At 45.8% G+C, this 27021-nt stretch overlaps 1 protein-coding gene across 1 annotated transcript in view; it reads left to right on the forward strand.

The window, feature by feature from the left end:
• LOC144682287 (cyclin-dependent kinase 16-like) overlaps positions 1-27021 on the forward strand; it is a gene marked incomplete at its 5' end in the record, with an annotated part of 398100 nt that overhangs the window by 343812 nt on the left and 27267 nt on the right. The window contains 2 exons of the mRNA XM_078544764.1: positions 7932-8055; positions 13409-13529. Of these exons, the coding sequence (XP_078400890.1) occupies positions 7932-8055; positions 13409-13529 (245 nt within the window). The remainder of the gene's footprint in view (positions 1-7931; positions 8056-13408; positions 13530-27021) is intronic.

Here is a 27021-nt window from a genome sequence, read left to right on the forward strand (position 1 = left end):
TCAGCATAATGTTTTTCTGTGTCTTCATTGCCCATTCAGTGTGTTGTCTCTCTGTGTCTTCATTCCCCAGTTCAGAATGTTGTTGCTCTGTGTCTTCATTGCTCAGTTCAGCGTGTTGTCGCTCTGTGTCTTCATTCCCCAGTTCAGTGTGTTGTCTCTCTGTGTCTTCATTCCCCAGTTCAGCGTGTTGTCTCTCTGTGTCTTCATTCCCCAGTTCAGTATGTTGTCACTCTGTGTCTACATTCCCCAGTTCAGTGTGTTGTCGCTCTCTGTCTTCATTCCGCAACTCAGTGTGTTGTCGATCTGTGCCTTCATTCCTCAGTTCAGCGTGGAGTCATTCTGTGTCTTCATTCCCTAGTTATGTGTGTTGTCGCTCTATGACTTCATTCCCCAGCCCAGTGTGTTGTCCATCTGTCTCTTCATTCCCCAGCTCAGCGCGTTTTCGCTCTCTGTCTTCATTCCTCAGTTCAGCATGTTGTCCCTCTGTGTCTTTATTCCCTAGTTCAGCGTGTTGTCTCTCTGTGTCTTCATTCCCCAGTTCAGCGTGTTGTCTCGCTGTGTCTTCATTCCCCAGTTCAGTGTGTTGTCTCTCTGTGTCTTCATTCCCCAGTTCAGCGTGTTGTCTCTCTGTGTCTTCATTCCCCAGTTCAGTATGTTGTCACTCTGTGTCTACATTCCCCAGTTCAGTGTGTTGTCGCTCTCTGTCTTCATTCCGCAACTCAGTGTGTTGTCGATCTGTGCCTTCATTCCTCAGTTCAGCGTGGAGTCATTCTGTGTCTTCATTCCCTAGTTATGTGTGTTGTCGCTTTATGTCTTCATTCCCCAGCCCAGTGCGTTGTCCATCTGTCTCTTCATTCCCTTGCTCAGTGCGTTTTCAATCTCTGTCTTCATTCCCCAGTTCAGTGTGTTGTCACTCTGTGTCTTCATTCCCCAGTTGACCATGTTGTCCCTCTGCATCTTCATTCCTCAGTTCAGTGTGTTCTCGCTCTGCATCTTATTTCCCCAGTTCAGCGTAATGTTTTTCTGTGTCTTCATTGCCCAGTTCAGAGTTTTGTCTCTCTGTGTCTTCATTGCCCAATTCAGTCTGTTGTCACTCTGTGTCTTCATTCCCCAGTTCAGAATATTGTTGCTCTGTGTCTTCATTCCCCAGTTCAGTGTGTTGTCGCTCTGTGTCCTCATTCACCAGTTCAGCGAGATGTCGCTCTGTGTCTTTATTCCCCATTTCACCATGTTGTCACTCTGTTTCTTTATTCCCCAATTCAGCATGTTGCCGCTCTTGGTTTTTCTTCCGCAGTTCAGCCTCTTGACACCCTGCGGCTTCATTTCTCAGTGCAGCATGTTGTAGCTTTGGGTTTTCATCCCCAGTTCAGTGTCTTGTCACTCTCTGTATTCATTCCCCAGTTCAGCATGTTGTCACTCTCTGTCTTCATTGCCCACTTCAGTGTGTTGTCGCTCTCTGTATTCATTCCCCAGTTGAGTTTGTTGTCGGTCTGTGTCTTCATTCCCCAGTTCAGCTTGTTGTCACTCTGTGTCTTCATTCCCCAGTTCAGTGTGTTCATTTTCTCTGTCTTTGTTCCCCAGTTCCGTATGCTGTGACTCTCTCTTCATTCCCCAGTTCAGCGTTTTGGCGCTCTGTTTCTTCATTCCCCAGTTTAGTGTGTTGTCGCACTCTGCCTTCATTTCCCAGGTCAGCCACTTGTCTCTCTGCGTCTTTATTCCCCAGTTCAGCATGTTGTCGTTCTTGGTTTTTCTTCCGCAGTTCAGCCTCTTGACACTCTGCGGCTTCAGTGTGTTGTCACTCTGTGCCTTCATTCCGCAGTTCAGTGTGTTGTCGCTCTGTGTCCTTATTCCCCAGTTCAGTGTGTTGTCGCTCTGTGTCTTCATTCCCCATTTCAGTGTGTTGTCGCTCTCTGTCTTCATTCCCCAGTTCAGTGTGTTGTCGCTCTGTGTCTTCATTCCCCATTTCAGTGTGTTGTCGCTCTGTGTCTTCATTCCCCAGTTAAGCGGGTTGTCACACTGCCTCTTCATTCCATACTTCCGTGTGTTGCCATCCTGTGCCTTCATTCCCAAGGTTAGCGTGTTGACGCGCTGTGTCTTTAATCCCCAATTCCGCGTGTTGTCGCTCTGTGTCTTCATTCCCCACTTCAGTGTGTTGTCGCTCTGTGTCTTCATTCCCCAGTTCACCTTGTTGTCTCTCTGTGTCTTCATTCCCCAGTTCAGCATTTTTTTGCTCTGAATATTCATTCCCCAGTTCAGTGTGTTGCCACTCCGTCTCTTCGATTGCCCAGTCCAGCATGTTATCTCTCTGTGTCTTCATTCCCCAGTTCACCGTGTTGTCTCTCTGTGTCTTCATTCCCCAGTTCAGTGTGTTGTCGCTCTGTGTCTTCATTCCCCAGTTCAGTGTGTTGTCACTCTGTGTCTTTACTCCCCTGTTCAGCATGTCGTCGGTGTGTGTCTTCGTTACCCAGTTCAGATTTTTGTCGCTCTGAGCATTCATTGCCCAGTTTAGTGTGTTTTCACTCTGTTCCTTCATTCCCCAGTTCAGTCTTTTGTCGCTCTGTGTCTTTAATGGCCACTTCAGTGTGTTGTGACTCTGTATCTTCCATCCCCAGTTCAGCGTGTTGTCACCTTGTGTCTTCATTGACCAGTTCAGTGTGTTGTCGCTCAGTGTCTTCATTCCCCAGTTCAGTCTGTTGTCTTTCTCTGTCTTCATTCCCCAGTTCAGCATGTTGTCGCTTTTTGTCTTCATTCCCCAGTTCAGTTTGTTGTGACTCTGTCTTCATTCCCCAGTTCAGCGTGTTGTCACTCTGTGTCTTCACTCCCCAGTTCAGTGTGTTTTCACCTTGTGACTTCATTCCCCAGTTCAGTGTGTTGTCGCTGAGTGTCTTCACTCCCCAGTTCAGTGTGTTTTCACCTTGTGTCTTCAATCCCCAGTTCAGTGTGTTGTCGCTCTCTGCCTTCATTCTCTAGTTCAGCATGTTGTCGCTTTGTGTCTTCATTCCCCAGTTCAGCGTGTTGTCACTCTCCGTATTCATTCCCCAGTTCAGCGTGGAGTCACTCTGTGTCTTCATTCCCCAGTTATGTGTGTTGTCGCTCTGTCTTCATTCCCCAGACCAGTGTGTTGTCCATCTGTCTCATCATTCCCCACTCAGCGCATTTTCGCTCTCTGTCTTCATTCCTCAGTTCAGCATGTTGTCCTTCTGCGTCTTTATTCCCCAGTTCAGTGTGTTGTCACTCTGTGTCTTCATTCCCCAGTTCAGTGTGTTCTCGCTCTCCGTCTTATTTCCCCAGTTCAGCGTAATGTTTTTCTGTGTCTTCATTGCCCAGTTCAGTGTATTGTCTCTCTCTGTATTAGTTCCCAAATTCAGTCTGTTGTCACTTTGTGTCTTCATTCCCCAGTTCAGAATATTGTTGCTCTGTGTCTTCATTGCTCAGTTCAGTATGCTGTCGCTCTGTGTCTTCATTCCCCAGTTCAGTGTGTTGTCGATCTGTGTCTTCATTCCTCAGTTCTGCATGTTGTCACGCTGTGTCTTCATTCCCCAGTTCAACCTGTTGTCCCTCTGTCTTCATTCCTCAGTTCAAAGTCTTGTAAGTGTGTCTTCATTCCACTGTTCAGGATGTTGTCGCTCTGTGTCTTCATTCCCTAGTTCAGCGTGCTGTTGCTCTGTGTGTTTATTCCCCAGTTCAACGTGTTGTCGCTCTGTGACTTCATTCGCCAGTTCATTGTTTTGTCTCTCTGTATCGTCATTCCCAAATTCTGCGTGTTGTCGCTCTGTTCCTTCATTCCCCACTTCAGCCTGTTGTCGCTCCGTGTCTTCCTGCCCCAGGTCAGTGTGTTGTCGCTCTGTGTCTTCATTCCCCAGTTTAGTGTGCTGTCATTCTGTGTATACATGCCCCAGGTCAGCATGTTGTCACTCTCTGTCTTCATTCCTCAGTTCAACATGTTGTCCCAATGCGTCTTCATTCCCCAGTTTAGAATGTTGTCCCTCTGTGTCTTCATTCCCCAGTTCAACGTGTTGTCGCTCTGTGCCTTCATTCCCCAGTTCAGAATGTTGTCGCTCTGGGTCTTTATTCCAGACTACATCGTGTTTTTGATCTGTGTCTTCATTCCACAGTTCCATGTTTTGTCCCTCTGTGTCTTCATTCCCCAGTTCAACGTGTTGTCACTCTGTCTCTTCATTCCCCAGTTCAATGTGTTGTCGCTCTGTGTCTTCATTCCCCAGTTCAGTGTGTTGTCGCTCTGTGTCTTCATTCCCCAGTTCAGTGTGTTGTCCCTCTGTGTCTTCATTCCCCAGTTCAGTGTGTTGTCGCTCTGTGTCTTCATTCCCCACTTCAGTGTGTTGTCGCTCTGTGTCTTCATTCCCCAGTTCAGCGTGTTGTCACTCTGTGTCTTCATTCCTCAGTGCAGCCTGTTGTTTCTCTGTGTCTTCATTCTGCACTTCAACTTCTCCTCACTCTACCTTCATTCCACAGTTCAGCATGATGTCGCTCTGTGTCTTCACTTCCCAGTTTTGTGTTTTTTCACTCTGCTCTTCATTCTGCATTTCGGTATGTTGTCGCTGTATCTTCGCTGTCTTCATTCCCCAGTGCAGTGTGCCGTCGCTCCGTGTCTCTATTCCCCAGTTCAGCGTCTTGTCCCTCTGAGTCTTCATTCACCAATTCTGCGTGTTGTCACTCTGTTTCTTCATTCCCCACTTCAGCATATTGTCGCTCTGTGTCTTCCTGCCCGAGTTCAGCGTGTTGTCGCTCTGTGTCTTCATTCCCTAGTTCAGTGTGTTGTTGTTCTGTGTCTTAATTGCCAATTTCTATGTGTTCTTGCTCTGTGTCTTCATTCCGCAGGTCAGCGTCTTGTTACTCTTTGTCTTCTTTCTGCATTTCATGTTGCCACTCTGTGTATCACTTCATTCTCCTGTTCAGCATGTCGTTGCTCTGTGTCTTATTCCCCAGTTCAGCGTGTTGTTGATCTGTGTCTTCATTCCCCAGTTCAGCATGTTGTCACTCTGTGTATTCATTGCCCAGTTCAGCATGTTCTCACTCTGTATCTTCATTCCCCAGTTCAACATGTTCTCGCTCTGTGCCTTTATTCCCCACTTTAGCGTGTTGTCCCTCTGTGTCTTCATTCCCCAGTTCAGCATGTTGTCGCTCTGTGTCATCATTCCCCAGTTCAGTGTGTTGTCGCTTTGTGTCATCATTCCCCAGTTCAGTGTGTTGTCGCTCTGTGTCTTAATTCCCTTCTTCAGTGTGTTGTCGCTCTGTGTCTTCATTCCCAGTTCAGGGTGTTGTCACTCTGTTTCTTCATTCACCAATTCAGTATGTTGTCACTCTGTGTCTACAATCCCCAGTTTAATGCGGTGTCACTCTGTGTCTGCAATCCCCAGTTCAGTGTGGTCGCTCTGTGCCCTCAATCCCCAGTTCAGTGTGTTTTTGCTCAGTGTCTTCATTCACCAGTTCAGTGTGTTGTCGCTCTGTGTCTTCATTCCCCAGTTCAGCGGGTTGTCGCTCTGTCTTCATTCTCCATCTCATTGTGTTGCTGCTCTGTGTCTTCGTTTCCAGTTCAGCGTGTACTCACTCTGTCTCCATTCCTCAGTTCATTGTGTTCTTGCTCTGTGTCTACAATCTACAGTGCAGCCTGTTTTTTCTGTTTTCCCATTCGAAATTTTACCCGATTGTTGGCCTGTCTTCATATTGCACTTCAACGTCTCCTCACTCTATCTTCATTCCCCAGTTCATCATGCTGTCACTCTGTGTCTTCACTTCCCAGTTTTGTGTGTTTTTGCTCTGTGTCTTCGTTCTGTATCTTCACTGACTTCATTCCCCAGTTCATCATGCTGTCACTCGGTGCCTTTATTCCACAGTGCCTCCTGTTTTTTCTCTGTCTCTTCATTCCCCAGTTCAGTGTGTTGTCGCTCTGTGTCTTCTTTCCCCAGTTTATCGTGTTGTCACTCTGTGTCTTCATTGTCAAGTTCAACGTGTTCTCACTCTGTGTCTTCATTCCCTAGTTCACTTTGTCGTTCCTCTGTGTCTTGATTTCCTAGTTTAGTGTATTTTCACTCTCTATCTTCAGTCCCAAGTTCAGTGTGTTTTCGCTCTGTCTTCATTCTCCAGTTCAGTGTGTTGTCCCCCTGTGTCTTCATTGCCTTGTTCAGCATGTTGACCTTCTGTGTCTTCATTCCCCAGTTCAGTGTCTTGTCCCTCTGTGTCTTCATTCACCAATTCTGCGTGTTGTCACTCTGTTTCTTCATTCCCCACTTCAGCATATTGTCGCTCTGTGTCTTCCTGCCCGAGTTCAGCGTGTTGTCGCTCTGTGTCTTCAGTCCCTAGTTCAGTGTGTTGTTGTTCTGTGTCTTAATTGCCAGTTCTACTTTTGTTCACTCTGTGTCTTCATCCCCAATTCAGTGTGTTGTCATTCTGTGTCTTCATTCCCCAGTTCAGCATGTTAATGCTCTGTGTCTTCATTCTCCAGTTCAGTGTATTGTTGCTCTGTGACTTCTTTCCCCAGTTCATGTTGATACTCTGTATATCACTCCATTCCACCATTCAACCTGTTGTCGCTCTTGTGTCTTCATTCTATAGTTCAGTTTGTTGTCGCTCTGTGTCTTTATTCCTCAGCTCAGCGTGTTGTCACATTGTGTCTTCATTCCCTAGTTCAGTGTGTTGTTCTGTGTCTTTATTGCCAATTTCTACGTGTTAACACTCTGTGTCTTCATCCCCAATTCAGTGTGTTGTCTCTCTGTGTCTTCATTCCCCAAGTCAGTGTGTTGTCGCTCTGTGTCTTCATTCCCCAGTTCAGTGTGTCGTCACTTTGTGTCTTCATTCCTCAGTGCAGCCTGTTGTTTCTCTGTGTCTTCATTCCGCACTTCAACTGCTCCTCACTCTATCTTCATTCCCCAGTTCAGCATGATGTCACTCTGTGTCTTCACTTCCCAGTTTTGTGTTTTTTCACTCTGCTCTTCATTCTGCATTTCGGTATATTGTCGCTGTATCTTGGCTGTCTTCATTCCCCAGTTCAATGTGCTGTCGCTCTGTGTCTCTATTCCCCAGTTCAGCGTGTTGTCACTCTGTGTCTTCATTCACCAGTTCAGTGTGTTCTCGCTCTGTGACTTCATTCCCCAGTTCATCGTGTTGTCCCACTGTGTCTTCATTCCCCAGTTCATTGTGTTGTCGCTCTGTGTCTTCATTCCCCAGTTCATTGTGTTGTCGCTCTGTGTCTTCATTCCCCAGTTCATTGTGTTGTCGCTCTGTGTCTTCATTCCCCAGTTCATTGCGTTGTCGCTCTGTGTCTTCATTCCCCAGTACAGCGTGTTGTCGCTCTATGTCTTCATTCCCCAGTTCAGTGTGTTGTCACTCTGTGTCTTCATTCCCCAGTTCATTGTGTTGTCGCTCTGTGTCTTCATTCCCCAGTTCATTGTGTTGTCGCTCTGTGTCTTCATTCCCCAGTTCATTGTGTTGTCGCTCTGTGTCTTCATTCCCCAGTTCATTGCGTTGTCGCTCTGTGTCTTCATTCCCCAGTACAGCGTGTTGTCGCTCTATGTCTTCATTCCCCAGTTCAGTGTGTTGTCGCTCTGTGTCTTCATTCCCCAGTTCATTGTGTTGTTGCTCTGTGTCTTCATTCCCCAGTTCAGCATGTTGTCGCTCTGTGTCTTCATTCCCAAGTTCATTGTGTTGTCGTTATGAGTCTTCAGTCGCCAGTTCAGTGTGATGTCGCTATGAGCCTTCATTCCCCAGTTCATTGTGTTGTCACTATGAGCCTTCATTCCCCAGTTCAGTGTGTTGTCACTCTGTGTCTTCATTCCCCAGTTCATTTTGTTGTCGCTTTGTGTCTTCATTCCCCAGTTCATTGTGCTATCGCTATGAGTCTTCATTCCCCAGTTCAGTGCGTTGTTCTTTGTCTTTTGTATCAGCTATTTATTTTTTCTCTCTCCGGCCTGCAGATCTTTCTGTTCCAGTTGCTGAGAGGTTTGGCTTACTGTCATGGACGGAAGGTTCTACATCGTGACCTGAAACCCCAGAATCTGCTGATAAACGAGAAAGGCGAGCTCAAGCTCGCTGACTTTGGTATGTGTCAAAAATTCAAGCAGGTAGAAAACGAGAATAGTTGGAAAGGAATTGCATTTCCTCAGTACAATGATGTTTCATGTCTCCTGCAGCTCAGCATTTGTTGCTCCTGGATCAATTATTCACAGATAGTCTGTTGAAGCAATGTTTGAGCATTGTGAGGAGAGGAGCCTGAAATTTAGGCTTCCGCTTCGCTCTATTTTACAGGCCCTTTTGGTCCCTGCTGAGCTCTGAGCTCTGGAGTTCACGACCTGGTTTTGAGATCACCTCTGCAGTGTAGAGGATGGGGAAAAATTTACTTCTCTCTTATCCTGGGCAGCACATAGTGACTGTATTGAAACATGAGCAAATACATCATGCAATTAACAACCAGAGCAATCAGTAAATCCGAGCAGGTTAGGCAAGAATTACCTGCATGTCTCAGTTTGAAATTTACTGTCCTCATTAAATACTTAACATTACAACGATTCCTAAATAGTGCTCTACTGTCGGGGGCCATGCTTAGGTAGAGTAAGTTCCAACTTCCTGAAAATGTAACCTGTTGCCAGTGACCATTCTATTGATGCCACTCTGTGTCCCTTGGCAACAGGGATCTCACTGCCAATTCCTGCAGGCAGCTAGTTGAGCTGTGATGTGCAGATGAGTCTATATGAAGATTTAGAGAGTCTGTTTGGTCCTGATTCCTATTCTACTTTTTAAAAAAAATTTGTAGGATGTGGGCATCACTCGCTAAGCCAACATTTATTGCCCTTGAGAAGGTGGAGGTGAGTTGCCTTCTTAAACCCATAAGACGTAGCAGCAGAAGGAGGCCATTTAGCCCATCAATTGTTCTGCCATTCAATGAAATCGCGGCTGATCTGATAATCCTCAATTCCATTTTCCTGCCTTTTCCCCATAACCCTTGATTCCCTTACTGATTAAAAACCTGTCTATGTCAGCCTTGAATACACCTAATGACCCGGCCTCTACAGCCTTCTGTGGTTAAGAATTCCACAGATTGACTATCCTCTGAGAGAAGAAATTTATCCTCATCTCTGTCTTAAATGGGACTGAGATTACCCTGAAATTATGCCTCTGGTCCTAGACTCTCCCACAAGGGGAAACAACCCCTCAGCATCTACCCTGTCAAGCCCCCTAAGAATCTTGTGTGTTTCAATAAGGTCATCTCTCATTCTTCTAAACTCCAACGAGTACAGGCCCAACCTACTCAACCTCTCCTCATAAGAAAATCCCTCCATACCCAGGATCAACCTAGTGAACCTTCTCTGGACTGCCTCCAACGCCAGTATATCTTTCCTTAGATAAGGGGACCAAAACTGTTCACAGTATTCTAGGTGTGGCCTAACTAGTGCCTTGTATAGTTTTAGCAAGACTTCCCTATTTTTATACTCCATTCCCTTTGAAATAAAGGCCAACATTCCATTTGCCTTCCCTCTTACCTGCTGAACTTGTTTGTTAGCTTTTTGGGATTCCTGCACGAGGACCCCCAAGTCCCTCTGTGCTGTAGCTTTCTGCAGGCTTTCTCCATTTAAATAGTATTCAGCTCCTCTATTCTTCCTGCCAAAATGCATAACCTTACATTTTCTCACATTATATTCCATCTGCCAAGTTTTTACCCACTCACTTCACCTACTTGTATCCCTCTGTAGACTCGGTGTCATCCTTACCACTTGCATCGCCACTGTCACAACTATTTACAATTTATACTTATTTCGAGATGCAGGCTTTGAATTCAGTAAAAGAACGCCTTATAAGTTTCTTACAAAACTAAGTTAAACCTTTATTAATAGAAGAAACGATTTTAAGCACATACATTGATCTAATAATTACTACTATGATAACTTCTAATTAATCTAAACCCCAGTTACACCTCCGTTAAGGCAGCAGTGAATTACAAAGATTTTAAAAGACCCAGGCAAAGTAACAACACAATACCCTGAACAACACAATACTCTGAACAACACAATACCCTGAACAACACAATACCCTGAACAACACAATACCCTGAACAGTTGAAGTCAAAGTGAGTTTTTCTCAGCTTCGGTTCCTTGTAGACAGCAGCTTGAGGCTTAGATGCTGAAGGCATTTCACACTTGTTAGATCTTAGAATGCCTACCCTTATACACAGCCTTCGCTCCTTTATCCATATTTTCCCCTTTGAATGCAAATTCCCATTGTTTCACTATGTCTTTGGACGTTACCTCTCTGATAATAAAAATCTCTCCTAGTACCAATTTTACCAGTAATCTTTGGGAAAAATAAACACACTGTTTGTTAACTCGTACCTGGCTAGGTGTAACATTTCACTCCCCCTCTTAATTCAAGTCAGCCTGGTTTATTTAGAAATGCAAATGTTCCCTTTGCACCTTACATTTGAAAACTTCCCCCATGTTTACCTACTTAACATTTCAAACCTAGTTTATCTTCTGATACACCAAAGCCTTCAGACCAGCTGCCTTTAATTGTACGACAGGAGGACACCTCGGAGGGCTCATGCAGCGAGGCAATATGGGTAGAGCTCTGGAATAGGAAGGGTGCAGTCACAATGTTGGGGGTTTACTATAGGCCTCCCAATTGCCGGCGGGAGATTGAGGAACAGTTATGTAGGCAGATTTTGGAAAGATGTAAAAGCAATAGGGTTGTTGTGGTGAGTGATTTTAACTTTCCCTATATTGACTGGGAATCACTTAGTGCTAGGGGCTTGGATGGTGCAGAATTTGTAAGGTGCATCCAGGAGGGCTTCCTGAGACAATATGTAGATAGTCCAACTAGGGAAGGGGCAATACGGGACCTGGTATTAGGGAATGAACCCGGCCAGGTGGTCGAAGTTTCAGTAGGGGAGCACTTCGGGAAAAGTGACCATAATTCAGTAAGTTTCAATGTACTGGTGGATAAGGATAACAGGAGTCCTTTGGTTAGGGTACTCAATTGGGGGAAGGCTAATTATAACAATATTAGGCAGGAACTGAGGAATCTAGACTGGAGGCGGATGTTTGAGGGCAAATCAACAACTGACATGTGGGGGGGCTTTCAAACGTCAGTTGATAAGAATTCAGGACCGGCATGTTCCTGCTATGATGAAGGATAAGCATGACAAGTTTCAGGAACCTTGGATAATGAAGGATATTGTGAGATTAGTCAAAAAGAAAAGGGAAGCATTCGTAAGGGCTAGAAGGCTGGGAACAGATGAAGCCCGTGAGGAATATAAAGAAAGTAGGAAGAAACTTAAGCAAGGAGTCAGGAGGGCTAAAAGGGGTCATGAAAAGTCATTGGCAACCAGGATTAAGGAAAATCCCAAGGCCTTTTATACATATGTAAAAAGCAAGAGGGTAGCCAGGGAAAGGGTAGGCCCACTCAGGGACAGAGGTGGGAATCTATGTGTGGAGCCAGAAGAAATGGGAGAGATACTAAATGAGTACTTCTCATTAGTATTCACCAAAGAGAAGGACTTAGCGGTTGATTTGTTTAGGGAAGAGTGTGTAGATAGCCTGGATCATGTTGAGATCAAAAAAGAGGAGGTGTTAGGCGTCTTGAAGAATATTAAGGTGGTTAAGTCCTCAGGGCCAGATGGGATCTACCCCAGAGTACTGAGGGGGGCAAGGGAGGAGATTGCTGGGGCCTTGACAGAAATCTTTGCATCCTCACTGGTTACGGGTGAGGTCCCAGAGGACTGGAGAATGGCCAATGTTGTTCCATTGTTTAAGAAGGGTAGCAGGGATAATCCAGGAAATTACAGGCCGGTGAGCCTTACATCAGTGGTAGGGAAATTATTGGAGAAGACTCTTCGTGACAGGATTTACTACCATTTGGAAGCAAATGGGCATATTAGTGAGAGGCAGCATGGTTTTGTGAGGGGGAGGTCGTGTCTCACTAACTTGATCGAGTTTTTCGAGGAAGTGACAAAGATGATCGACGATGGAAGGGCGTGGATGTTATCTACATAGATTTCAGTAAGGCCTTAGACAAGGTCCCTCATGGCAGACTGGTACAGAAGGTAAAGTCGCACGGGATCAGAGGTGAGCTGTCAAAATGGATACAGAATTGGCTTGGTCATAGAAGACAGAGGGTAACAGTGGAAGGGTGCTTTTCTGAATGGAGAGCTGTGACTAGTGGTGTTCCGCAGGGATCAGTGCTGGGACCTTTGCTGTTTGTAGTATACGTAAATGATTTGGAGGAAAATGTAACTGGTCTAATTAGTAAGTTTGCAGACGACACTAAGGTTGGAGGAGTTGCAGATAGTGAAGAGGATTGTCAAAGGATACAACGGGATATAGATCAGTTGCAGACTTGGGCGGAGAAATGGCAGATGGAGTTTAATCTGGACAAATGCGAGGTAATGCATTTTGGAAGGTCTAATACAGGCAGGAATTATACAGTAAATGGCAGAACCCTTAAGTGCATCGACGGGCAGAGGGATCTGGGTGTACAGGTCCACAGGTCACTGAAAGTGGCAACGCAGGTGGATAAGGTAGTCAGGAAGGCATATGGCATGCTTGCCTTCATCGGCAGGGGTATTAAGTATAAAAGCTGGGAAGTCATGCTGCAGCTGTATAGAACCTTGGTTAGGCCACACTTGGAATATTGCGTGCAATTCTGGTCGCCGCATTAACAGAAGGATATGGAGGCATTGGAGAGGGTGCAGAGGAGGTTTACCAGGATACTGCCTGGTCTGGAGGTTATTAGCTATGAGGAGAGGTTGGAGAAACTCGGATTGTTCTCACTAGAGCGACGGAGATTGAGGGGCGACTTGATAGAAGTTTACAAAATTATGAGTGGCATGGACAGAGTAGATAGTCAGAAGCTTTTTCCCAGGGTGGAAGAGTCAATTACTAGGGTACATAGATTTAAGGTGAGAGGAGAAAACTTTAGAGGAGATGAGCGGGGCAAGTTTTTTACGCAGAGGGTAGTGAGTGTCTGGAATTCACTGCCAGAGGAGGTGGTGGAAGCAGGTACGATAGTGATGTTTAAGAGGCAGCTTGACAAATACATGAATAGGATGGGAATAGAGGCTTACGGACCCCGGAAGTGCAAAATGTTTTAGTTTGACAGGCAATATGATCGGCGCAGCCTTGGAGGGCTGAAGGGCCTGTTCCTGTGCGGTACTTTTCTTTGTTCTTTTGTTCTAATTAAGTCACAGACACAGACACACCGTGGAATCACATCTAATGTAGGACACTGCCCTTGTCCTTCTAGATGGTCGAGGTCATGGGTTTGGAATGTGTTGTCGAAGGAGCCTTGTATTTCTATATATTTCACCATGTGGCTGTGTGAGTTGGGGTGGGGGATGTGCGTGTGGGGGTGTGGATGTGTATTTTTGATCTACAGTCTGAAAGTTCACCATTTTCTTCTCCAGGATTGGCTAGAGCTAAGTCAGTGCCGACAAAGACCTACTCTAATGAGGTGGTGACGCTGTGGTACCGCCCCCCAGATGTCCTATTGGGCTCCACGGAGTATTCCACACCCATCGACATGTGGTGAGATCTGTTATCTGATGGATTTTGTCCATTGTTCTGCTAAATGAGCTTTTCATTCAAATCTCAGTGTAACTTTATCCCTCCTGGGATATGTCAGCTAGAATCTAGCTTTTTACAATGCTGTATTTTGCCTGCGTGATAAGCCCAGCTCTCATCCGATCCCCTCCCCAGAAGCCCTCCCCCAAGCGCCCCTCCCCTCAAGTCCCCCCCTCCACCTCTCCTCTTACTACTCCTCTTATCCCCTCCTCCTATTTCTTCCTCTGCTCCCTTATCTTACCCTCTCCTTCTACCACCCCCCTCCTCATTGACGTTTACAGCACAGGAGGAGGCCCTTCTTAAATGTTAAGAGAGTTTCTGACTCAACCACCCTTTCAGGCAGTGAGTTCCAGACTCCCACCAACCTCTGGGTGAAAAAAATTCTCTTCAACTCCCCTCTTAGCCTCCTACCTCTGGGAAAAAGTGCCTTCCTATCCACCCTATCAATGCCCCTCATAATCTTATACACCACTATCAGGCCCCCTCTCAACCTTCGCTGCTCCAAGGAAAACAATCCCAGCCTATCCAATTTTTCCTCATAGCTCAGACCGTCCAGCCCAGGCAGCATCCTGGTGAATCTCCTCTGCACCCTCTCCAGTACAATCACATCCTTCCTGTAATGTGGTGACCAGAACTGCACACCGTACTCCAGTTATGGCCTAACCAGCATTTTATACAGTTCCAGCATAACCTCCCTACACTTGTATTCTACGCCTCGGCTAATAAAGGTAAGTATCCCATATGCCTTCTTAACCACCTTATCTACCTGCTCTGCTACCTGCAGGGATCTGTGGATATGCACACCAAGGTCCCTCTGATCTTCAGTACTTTCCAGGGTCCTACCCTTCATAGTGTAACCTCTTGCCTTGTTAGCCCTCCCCAAGTGCATTACCTCATACTTTTCCAGGTTGAATTCCATTTGCCATTGCTCTGCCTACCTGACCAATCCATTGATATCCTTCTGCAGTTTACGGCTATTCTCCTCACTATTTACCACCTTACCAATTTGCGTGTCATCCGTGAACTTCTTGATCATACCCCCTACATTTAAGTCCAAATAATTTATGTACACCACAAACAGCAAGGGCCCCAGCACCAAGCACTGCGGAACCCCACTGGAAACAGCTTCCAGTCACAGAAACATCTCTCTACCATCACCTTCTGCTTCCCGCCTCTCGCCAATTTTGGATCCAATGTGCCACTTTGTCTTGGATCTCATAGGCTCTTACTTTCTTGACCTGTCTGCCATAAGGGACCTTCTCAAAAGCCTTGCTAAAGTCCATGTAAACCACATAAAAAGCATTGTCCTCATCAACATTCCTGGTTAGCTCAAAAAATTCAGTCAAATTTGTCAAACACGACCTTCCCTTAACAAATCCATGCTGACTATCCCTGATTAATCTGTGTCTCTCCAAGTGTAGATAAATATGTCCCCCAGAATTCTTTCTAGTAATTTCCCTACCACCGAGGTTAGACTGGCCTGTAATTTCCTGGTCTATCCCTTCGTCTCTTTTTTAATAATGGGACAACATTAATAGTCCTCTGGCACCTCACCTGTGGCCAGAGAGGGTTTGAAAATTACTGCCAGGAGCCTGATATCTCTTCCCTTGCCTCCCTCAACAGCCTGGGATACATCTCATCCAGGCCTGTGGATTTATCCACTTTTAAGGCTGCTAAACCCGCTAGTACCTCCTCTCTCTATGTTAATTTCCTCTAATATATCATAGTCCTCTACCCTGCTCTCTAAACCTGCATCGTTCTTTTCCATTATGAAGACCGACGCAAAGTATTCATTGAGGGCTGTACCCATGTCCTCCGGGTCCACACACACATTACCTCTATGGTCCCTAATTGGTCCTACTCTTTCCCTAGTTATTCTCTTGTTCTTTATATATTTAAAAAACCCCTTTGGGTTTTCCTTTATTCTACCCACCAATGTTTTCTCATGCACTCTCTTAGCTTTCCTAATTTACTTTTTAAGTTCCCCTCTGCCCTTTTAATACTCCTCTTAGGGACTCTGCCGTATTGAGCCCTCGGTATCTCCCATAAGCTTCTCTTTTTTCCTTAATCCCAACCTTTATATCCCTTGACATCCAGGGTTCTCCGGACTTGGTCTCTCTCTTTGTCTTTATGGGAACATATTTGTACTCTTGCTATTTCCTCCTTGAATGCCTCCCACTGCTCCGACACAGTTTTATCTGCAAATAGCTGCTCCCAGTCCACTTGAGCCAAATCATATCTTATCTTAGTAAAATTAGCCTTTCCCCAGTTTAGAACCTTTATTCCTGGCCCAACCTTATCCTTTTCCATAACAACCCTAAATCTATCTAAGTTATAGTCACTATCTCCAAAATGCTCCCTGACTGACACATCTTCCACCTGCCCGGGCTCATTTCTGAATATTAGGTCCAGAATTGCCCCCTCCCTTGTTGGACTTTCTACATACTGGCTAAAAATATTCCCCTGGATGCAATTTAAGGATTTTGCTCCCTCCCTACCTTGCACACTAAAACTATCCCAGTTAATTTATGGGTAGTTAAAATCCCTTACTATTTCTGCCTTATTATTCTTACACTTCTCTGAAATTTGATTACATATTTGATCCTCTATCTCTCCCTGACTGTTTGGGGGCTTATAGCACACACCCTACAGCATGTTTGCCCCTTTTGTGTTTTTTACTTCTACCCATGTGGCCTCATGTGATGATCCTTCCAAGATATCATCCCTCCTGACTGCTATAATTGATTCCTTGATCAATATCGCGACCCACCTTCCTCTTCTATCTCCTTTTCCCTTCCTCTGACCCCCACTCCTCTCCACCTCCTCTCTCCTCCCACCCCTTCCTACCCTCTCCTCCTACCCCCTCCTACCCTCTCCTCCTACCCCCTCCTACCCTCTCCTCCTACCCCCTCCTACCCTCCCCTCCTACCCCCTCCTATCCTCTCCTCCTACCCCCTCCTCTTACCCCCTCCTCTGATCCCCTTCCTCCTACACCCCTTCCTCCTACCTTCCTTCCTCTCACCCCTTCCTCCATCCCTCTTGCTATCCCCATCATCATCTCGAGGAATGAACAAGTTTTCCTCTCCCTATCCCTTCCACCACACATTTCTGGGGATGAGATGTTATCTGCCACTAGTCTGTCCGTTCTGCTTGCCTATCTGTGTCCTGTTGCAGTTGTTTAGTATCACCCTCAGTGTTTGTCTCACCTCCAAGTTTGGTATCATCAGTAAACTTTGAAACGTTAACTTTGCTTTTGAAATATTTAAATGGATTGCATTTTGGAGTACATTGATCATAGCACAGACCCTCAGGGAAACACCACTGGTCACCATTCTCCAGTCTGAAAAATAACCTCTTATCACTGCTCAGATTCTGACCTCAAGGCAATTTTTAAAATCCGGTTTGTCGTTCACCCTCCTATTCCATGAGCCACATGGAAGCATTTTGTTAAACAGTCTTTAATAAAGTACCTCGTCAAACACTTTCATAAAATCCATATGGACAATACACACTGCATTCCTTCACCAAAAAGTTCAGTTAGGTTAATCATAGAACGGTTACAGTGCAGAAGGAGGCAAATTGGTCAATCGTGCCTCGCCAAACTCTCCAAATGAGCAATGCACCTAGTACCACTCGCCTGCCTTCTCCCCATAGAGCTGCAAATTTTATTTTCAGATAATAATCCAATTCCCTTTGAAAGTCTCGATTGGACCTGCCTCGATCACACACTCGGGCACCGCATTCCAGACCCTGAACACTCGATTGAAGCTGCCTCGATAACACACTCGGGCACCGCATTCCAGACCTTGAACACTCGATTGAAGCTGCCTTGATCACACACTCGGGCATCGCATTCCAGACGCTGAACACTCAATTGAAGCTGCCTCGATCACACACTCGGGCACCGCACTCCAGACCCTGAACACTCGATTGAAGCTGCCTCGATCACACACTCGGGCACCGCACTCCAGACCCTGAACACTCGATTGAAGCTGCCTCGATCACACACCCGGGCACCGGACTCCAGACCCTGAACACTCGATTGAAGCTGCCTCGATCACATACTCGGGCACCGCATTCCAGACCCTGAACACTCGATTGAAGCTGCCTCGATCACACACTCGGGCACCGCATTCCAGACATTGAACACTCGATTGAAGCTGCCTCAATCACACTCTCGGGCACCACATTCCAGACCCTGAACACTCGATTGAATCTGCCTCGATCACACACTCGGGCACCGCACTCCAGACCCTGAACACTCGATTGAAACTGCCTCTATCACACTCTCGGGGACGGCATTCCAGATCCTGAACACTCAATTGAAGCTGCCTCGATCACACACTCGGGCACCGCACTCCAGACCCTGAACACTCGAAGCTGCCTCGAGCACACTCTCGGGCACCGCACTCCAGACCCTGAACACTCGAAGCTGCCTCGATCACACACTCGGGCACCGCATTCCAGACCCTGAACACTCGATTGGACCTGCCTCGATCACACACTCGGGCACCGCATTCCAGACCCTGAACACCCGATTGAAGCTGCCTCGATCACACAGTGAGACACCACATTCCAGACCCTGAACACTCGATTGAAGCTGCCTCAATCACACACTCGGGCACCGCATTCCAGACCCTGAACATTCGATTGAAGCTGCCTCGATCACACACTCGGGCACCGCATTCCAGACCCTGAACACTCGATTGAAGCTGCCTCGATCAACAATCAGGCACCACATTCCAGTCCCTGAACACTTGATTGGACCTGCCTCGATCACACACTCGGGCACCGCACTCCATACACTGAACACTCAATTGAAGCTACCTCGATCACACACTCGGGCACCGCATTCCAGACCCTGAACACTCGATTGAAGCTGCCTCGATCAACAATCGGGCACCGCATTCCAGTCCCTGAACACTCAATTGAAGCTGCCTCGATCAACAATCGGGCACCGCATTCCAGTCCCTGAACATTCAATTGAAGCTGCCTCGATCACACACTGAGACACCGCATTCCAGACCCTGAACACTCAATTGAAGCTGCCTCGATCACACACTGAGACACCGCACTCCAGACCCTGAACACTCGATTGAAGCTGCCTCGATCACACACTCGGGCACCGCACTCCAGACCCTGAACACTCAATTGAAGCTGCCTCGGTCACACACTCAGCCACCGCATTCCAGACCCTAAACACTCGGTTGAAGCTGCCTCGATCACACACTCAGCCACCGCATTCCAGACCCTAAACACTCGGTTGAAGCTGCCTCGATCACACACTCGGGCACCGCACTCCAGACCCTGAACACTCAATTGAAGCTGCCTCGGTCACACACTCGGGCACCGCATTCCAAACCCTGAACACTCAATTGAACCAACTCGGTCACACACTCGGGCACCGCACTCCAGACCCTGAACACTCGATTGTAGCTGCCTCGGTCACACACTCGGGCACCGCATTCCAAACCCTGAACACTCGATTGAAGCTGCCTCGATCACACACGCGGGCACCGCACTCCAGACCCTGAACACTCAATTGAAGCTGCCTCGGTCACACACTCGGGCACCGCATTCCAAACCCTGAACACTCAATTGAAGCTGCCTCGGTCACACACTCGGGCACCGCACTCCAGACCCTGAACACTCGATTGTAGCTGCCTCGATCACACACTCGGGCACCGCATTCCAGACCCTGACCACTCGCTGTGTGAAAAGGTTTTTCCTCATGTCACGATTGCTTCTTTTGCCAATTATCTTAAACCTGTGCCCTCTCATTCTCAACCTTTCTTCCATTAGGAAGTTTCTCCCTGTCTACTCTGGCCAGACCCCGCATGATTTTGAATATCTCTATCAAATTTCCTCTCAACCTTCTCTTCTCCAAGGAGAACAGTCCCAACTTCTCCTATCTATCTACATAATTGAAGTTCCTCATCCCTGGAACCATTCTCGCCAATCTTTTCTGCCCTCTCTCCAATGACCCCGATGCCTCAACAAATTTCACCCATACCTCCAGGTCTCTCTACTCATGCACCCCCTTTAGAATTGTGCCCTTTATTTTATATTGTGTCTCTGTGTTCTTCCTACCAAAATGAATCACTTCACACTTGTTTGGATTAAATTTCACCTGCCACTTGTCTGCCATTCCACAAACAAGTCTATGTCCTTTTGAAGTTCTACACTCTCCTCCTCACAGTTCACAATACATCCAAGTTTCGTATCATCCAGAAGTTTTGAAATTGTGCCCTTTGCACCAAGGTCTAGGTCATTGATATATTTCAGGACAAGCAGGGGTCCTAACACTGACCCCTTTGGAAAATCCACCAGAAACTTTCCTCCAGTCCAGGCAAGCACGATCTGTCTTTTACAAATCCATGCTGGCTCTCTTTAATTAACTCAAACCTCTCCAAGTGCCTGTTGAACTTTTCCCTGATAATTGTTTTTAAAACCTTACCCATCACTGATGTTAAACTAACTCGCCTGTAGTTACTAGGACTGTCCTTACACCCTTTTTTGAAAACGTTTGCCACTCTCCAATCCTCTGGCACCTGCCCCATATCTAGGGAAGATTGGAAGATTATGACAAGCCCTTCAGCTATCTCCACCCACTTCCTTTGGCAATCTGGGATGTAAGCCATCCAGACCAGGTGACTCATTCTCTCTAAGCATAGACAGCCTTTCCATTACACCCTGCCTACCAATTTTTCACTCCATCCATTACCACCCTCAGTGCTTCTTCCAAGTGATGTTCAAAATGGAGGAGCACTGATTCACCAGCAGAGGGATGGTGGTAGATGGTAATCAGCAGGAGGTTTCCTTGCCCATGTTTGATCTGATGCCATGAGACTTCATGGGGTCTGGGGTCAATGTTGAGGATTCCCAGGACTACTCCTTCCTGACTGTATACCACTGTGCTACTGTCTCTGCTGGGTCTGTCCTGCTGGTGGGACAGGACAAACCTAGGGATGGTGATGGAGGAGTTTGGGTCATTGGCTGTAAGGATGATTTGATGAATGTGACTCTCAGGCCATTGCTGATGAACTCCTGTGATATCCCACCATACATGTAGAGTGGGCTGACAGTGAGAGCCACAGAGCTACTCAGAGCATCATCAAAAGGCAATTGGTCTCCTTGGACAGTGGTCCCTCTACCTTTACCACCAGTGGGAACACTGCCGTACATTCTCCCAAGCAGGTCTCGAAGTTCATGGTGGTCTGCTGCATCCTTCACAACCTCACCGCTATGAGATCGCACCCTCATCTCAGGAATCGAGGAGTCAGCCAGGGAAGAGGAATGATAAATTGGCAGAGACGTTGTATAAATATTGTCTGTCTTCACAGTACAAGGAAGAAATTACATACCAGAAATAGAGGGTAAGCAAAAAGCTAATGAGGGTGAGGAACTTAAGGCAATTAATATCAACAGAGAAAAGTTTTGAAGAAACCAAAAGGACTGAAATTTGACAGTTCCCCAGGACCTGATGGCCCACATCTGAGGGCTCTAAAAGAGAGCTGCAGTGGATTTGCTGGCTATGATTTTCCAAAATTCCCTAGAATCTAAAATGGTCCCAGCACATTGGAAGTTAACAAATGCAACACTGCTGTTGAAGAAAAGAGGGAGGGAAACCAGAGCAAGTTAACATGACATCAGTGGTCGGGAAACTGCTGGAATCTATTACTAAGGAAGGCTTAACAATGTACTTAGAAAATCAGACGATGATCAAAGTCAACATTGTTTTACAAAAGGGAAATTGTGTTTGATAAATTTCATGGAGTTTTTTTGAGGATGTAATGAGTAACTTGGTAGATAAAGGGGAACCAGTAGATGTGGTATACCTGGATTTCCAAAAGGCATTCGCTCATGGAGTTGGAGGTGATATATCGGCATGGATAGAGAATTGGATAATGGATACGAAGCAGAGATAAATGCGGCATTTTCAAGTTGGCAATGGAGTGCCACAAGGATCCGTGCTGGGGCCTCAGCTTTTGTCAATCTATATTAATGAGTTGGATGAAGGGACTGAGTGTAAAGCATCCAGGTTTGCTGATGATACAAGGTTAGGTGGGAATGTGAAATGGGGAAGAACAGAGTCTGCAAAGGGACAGAGAAGTGACTGGGCAATGAGGTGGCACATACACTATAATGTGGAAAGTGTAAGATTATTCACTTTGGTTGTAAAGAATAGAAAAGCAGACTTTTTTTTAACAGGCGTCAAACTTGTAAATGTTGATGTTATAATTCCTACAAGGAACACAGAAAGTTAACATGCAGATGCAGCAAGCAATTATAAAAGCAAATGGCATGTTGGCCTTTATTGCAAGGAGATTGGAGTCCAGGAATAAAGAAGCCTTGCTGCATTGTATAGGGTTTTAGTGAGACCACATCTGGAGTAATGTGTGCAGTTTTGGTCTCCATATCTAAGGAAGGATATACTTGTATTGGAGGCTGTGTAGGGAAGTTTACTAAATTGGTCCCTGGGATGAGGATGTTGTCCTATGATGAGAGGCTGAGTAAACTGGGTCTATATTCTCTGGAGTTTAGAAGAATGAGAGTTGATCTCAGTAAAACCTTCAAGATTCTGAAGGGGCTTGACAGGGTAGACACTGAGAGATTGTTTTCCCTGGGTAGGGAATCTAGAACATGGGGGCACAATCTCAGGATAAGGGGATGATCATTTAGGACTGAGATGAGGAAAAATTACTTCACTCAAAGGGTTGTGAATCTTTGGAATTCTCTACCCCAGAGAGTTGTGGGTGCTCCATTGTTGAACATGTTTAAGGCTGGAAAAGTCAGATTTTTGGTTTCTTGGGGAATTAAGGGATATGGAGAGTGGGGGTGAAATTGGAGTTGGAGCCCAATCACAGACTGTGACAGCGCAGAATGAGGCCATTCAGCCCATTGTGTCTGCACCAGCTCTCCGAATGAGCATTATGACTCAGTGCCATTCTCCTGCCTTTTCCCTGTAACCCTGCAAATTGTTTCTAGTTAAATAATCATCTAATACCATCCTGAATGCCTCGATTGAACCTGCCTCCACCACACTTCCAGACAGTGCATTAGACCCGAACCACTAGCTGTGTGAAAAAGTTTTTTCTCACATCGCATTTGCTTCTTTTGCAAATCACTTTAAATCTGTGCCCTCTTGTTCTCGATCCTTTTACGAGTGGGAACAGTTTCTCCCTCTCTACCCTGTCTAGACCCCTCGTGACTTTGAACATCTCGATCAAATCTCCTCTTAGCCTCTCCAAGGAGAACAGTCCCAACCTCTCCAATCTATCTTCGTAACTGAAGTTTCTCATCCCTGGAACTATTCTTGTAAACCTCTTCTGCACTTTGTCCAATGTGTTCACATCCTTCCTATAGAATGGCGCCCAGAACTGTACACAATTTTCCAGCTGGGGTCTAACGAGTGTCTTATATAAATTCAGCATAACCTCCCCGCTCTTGTACTTTATGCCCCTATTAATAAAGCTCAGGATGCTATATGCTTTATTAACTGCTCTCTTCACCTGTCCTGCCACTTTCAATGATCTATGCACAGATACACCCCACTCCTACACCCCCTTAAGAATTGTACCCTCTATTTTATATTGTATCTCCATGTTCTTCTTACCAAAATGAATCACCTCACACTTCTCCGCATTGAACTTCATCTGTCACCTATCTGCCCACTCCATCAATGTCCTTTTGAAGTTCTACACTGTTCTCCTCACAGTTTACAATGCTTCCAAGTTTCATATCATCCGCAAACTTTGAAGTTGTCCCCTGCACACCAAGATCTAGATCATTAGTATATATCAAGAAAAGCAAGGGTCCCCAATACCGACCCCTAGGGAACTCCACCAGCCCAAAAAGTATCCATTGACTGTCACTCTCTGTTTCTTATCACTCAGCCAATTTTGTATCCATATTGCTACTTTTCCTTTTATTCCATGAGCTGTAACTTTTCTCACAAGTCAGTTGTGTGGCACTGTATCAAATGCTTTTTGAAAGTCCATGTACACCACATCTACAGCATTACCCTCATCAACCCTCTGTCACCTCTTCAAAAAACTCCAACATGATTTCCCCTTTGGGAAGAGCCAGCATGAATTTCTAATTAACCCACATTTTTCCCATCTGACTATTAATTCTATCCTAAATAATTGTTTTTAGAAGCATGCCCACCACTAAAGTTAAACTGACTGGTCTGTAATTGCTGGGCTTATCCTTACAGCCTTTTTTGAACAAGGGCGTAATGTTTGTAATTCTCCAGTCCTCAGGGACCTCCCCTGAGACTAGGGAAGACTGAAAGATTATGGCCATAATCAGCCTTGATCATATTAAATGGTGGAGCAGGCTCGATGGGCCGAATGGTCCACTCCTGCTCCTATTTCTTATGTCCTTATGAGGCGATGAAAGAGGAGGAGGCAGGGAGGATGAATCCTAGGTCCCTGTTAACCACACAGGATGCAAAGAAGTGGATTATCAGGCTCCAATTTCAGTGCTATAACTTTCCCTGACCAAAACGGATGCGTTATTCCCCACCATTCAAATTCTTTTTATCCAATTTTTTTTTAATTTTGTCTGGGAATCTACGAATCACTGGCTAGGCCAGCATTTGTTGCCCATCCCTAATTGCCCTTGAGAAGGTGGTGGCAAGCTGCCTTCTTGAACCGCTGCAGTCCATGTGGTGTAGTTACACCCACAGTGCTGTTAGGAAGGGAATTCCAGGATTTTGACCCAGTGACAGTGAAGGAACGGTGATATATTTCCAAGTCAGGATGGTGAGTGGCTTGGAGGGAAACTTCCAGGTGGTGGTGTTCCCATGTGTCTGCTGCCATTGTCCTTCTAGATGGTGGTGATTATGGGTTTGGAAGGTGCTATCGAACGAGCCTTGGTGAGTTCCTACAATGCATCTTGCAGATGGTACACACTGCTGCTACTGTGCGTCGGTGGTGGAGGGAGTGAATGTTTGTGTATGGGGTGCCAATCAAGCGGGCTGCTTTGTCTTGGACAGTGCTGAGCTTCCTGAGTGTTGTTGGAGCTGCACTCATCCAGATAAGTGGGGAGTATTCCATCATACTCCTGACTTGTACCTTGTAGATGGTGGACAGGCTTTGAGGAGTCAGGAGGTGAGTTACCTGCCACAGGATTCCTAGCTTCTGAGCTGCTGTTGTAGCCACAGTATTTATATGGCTAGTCCAGTTCAGTTTCTGGTCAATGGTAACCCCAAGATGTTGATAGTGGGAGATTCAGTGATGATAATATAATTGAACACCAAGAGGAGATGGTTAGATTCTCTCTTGTTAGAGATGGTCATTGCCTGGCACTTGTGTGGCACGAAGGTTACTTAATTATACAAACAACAATAAACTATTCATCCTAGTGTCTGTCTTCAGTGTGCCTTTACCTGTCCTGTGCTCCTGCACAGTGCTCCCAGTGTTTGCAGCATGGCCAGTGGAAGGCTGCAGATAGCTTTACAGGATGACCTCAAGCAACTCTGGCGTTTTGGGCCTGGCTTCACACCACACCATTTCAGCATGAGGCAGCTGTCCAGGCTGGCTGGCTGGCCGAGAGGCAACACCAAGGGCATCGGTGGAGTAGCAGTGGTGGGAACACAGATACTGACAACTTGCATGAGGGCAGCAGGTTCATGCTTCATGGAGCCAATGCCTCTCCCTAGGATGGTATCTCAGCAATCCTAATAATCTATTGAACTGCTGTTGAATGCTGCAAGTCTCTTGCAGCACAGGTATCCAAAGCCATGAAGGCAGGCCTCTGAGCCTGTACAGCACCAAGCTGGGTTTGCACAGAAAAAAGCATGGATCTCCGGACTACCATCTGAGCTTCCACTGCCTCACCGAAATGTAGGATGGCTTCTACACCTCGAGGAATACAACCCAGGACTTGATTTGTGTTTTTTTTATGATCTCACTAACCTGTGAAGCAACTGTTAGTGATTAGGTGTATTTGTTCCCCGAGATCCCTTTGATCCTCTACCCCACCCAGACTCACATCTTCCAAGTAATAAGTGACCTCCCTGTTCTTCCGCCCATTCTGAAAGTTTATTAATGTCCTCCTGTAATTTGTTACTATTCTCCTCAGTATTGACTATCTCCCCAATTTGGTGTCATCCACAAATTTAGAAATTGTAGTTTTGACTCTAAAGTCGAAATTGTGATGTGGGTCGTGGACAACTGTGGTCTCAGCACTGATCCATATGGAACACCACATCCCACTCACTCTGAATAGCAACCCTTCACTCTCACTCTCTGTTTTCTGTCTTGAAACAGCTAGCAATCCATTCTGTCACTTGTCCCCTAACTCCACATTCATTAATCTATTCTGGGGCATCTTATCGAAGGCCTTTTGAAAATATAGATAAATTACATCTACTACATTACCAGTGTCTACTCTCTCTCTCTCTGTTGGCCTTTCAAAAACTCAGTAAGGTTGGTCAAGCACGATTTTCCCTTTGGAAATCCATGCTGACTATTCATTATTCTATTTTTCATTTCCAGATGTTCTTCTATTCTCTCCTTTAGTAGGGATTCCACTACTTTTCCAACAACTCGTGTTAGGCGGACTGGTCTATAATTTCATGGACATGTTCTGACAGTTTTCTTAAATAGAGGAATTACATTAATATCCACCAGCCCTCTGGCACTACACCATTTTCTAATGCATTCATTAATATGTGTCATAATCCCTCTGCTGTCACTTCCCTAGATTTGTCTAAAATATGTGGATGCGATCGATCTGTACCTGAGGTTGTATTCTCTGTTTGTTTCATTTATTCAATATATTTCTTTTTTAATTTAAATGCATTTATCTCACTATTCATCTCATTATTCAATGTTATGTCTACCTGTTCTATTTTTCTGGTGAACGCCCAAGTGAAGTAATTATTGAATATTCCTGCCATAGAACCACAGAAAAATTACGGGTCTGAAAGAGGCCATTCAGTCCATCACAATATAAAAGCAAAATACTGCAGATGCTGGAAATCCGAAATAAAAACAGAAAATGCTGGAAAAACTCAGTAGGCCTAACGGCATCTGTGGAGAAAGAAGCAGAGTTGACATTTGGAGTCCGTATGACTCTTCAGAGCTAAACAGAAGTAGAAATGTGATGAAATTTATACTGTGTAAGGGGCTGGAGCAGGTGACGATGGATAGAAGGCCAGTGGGGGCTAAGGAGAGATTGACAAAGATGTCATGAACAAAAGGACAAAGGGGGTGTTAATGGTAGTGGTAAGGGCTAAAGGAGGTGCTGATAGTGGCATAAAGGTAAGAAAGCAGAATGTGATAATAGCAGAACAAGGGTCAGCACTAGGCGAAAGTACGACATGGAACGAGTAACAGATGGCCCTTTTTGGGGTGGGGGGAGGGAGCAGTGGCTGGGGGAAAAGGATAGAAAAAGGGATAAGAAAGGGGATAAAACAATGAACATAATGAATAAAAATAGAAAT

The sequence above is a fragment of the Cetorhinus maximus genome, chromosome 6 (genome assembly GCF_964194155.1).
Source record: "Cetorhinus maximus chromosome 6, sCetMax3.hap1.1, whole genome shotgun sequence".
NCBI classification, from domain to species: Eukaryota; Metazoa; Chordata; class Chondrichthyes; order Lamniformes; family Cetorhinidae; genus Cetorhinus; species Cetorhinus maximus.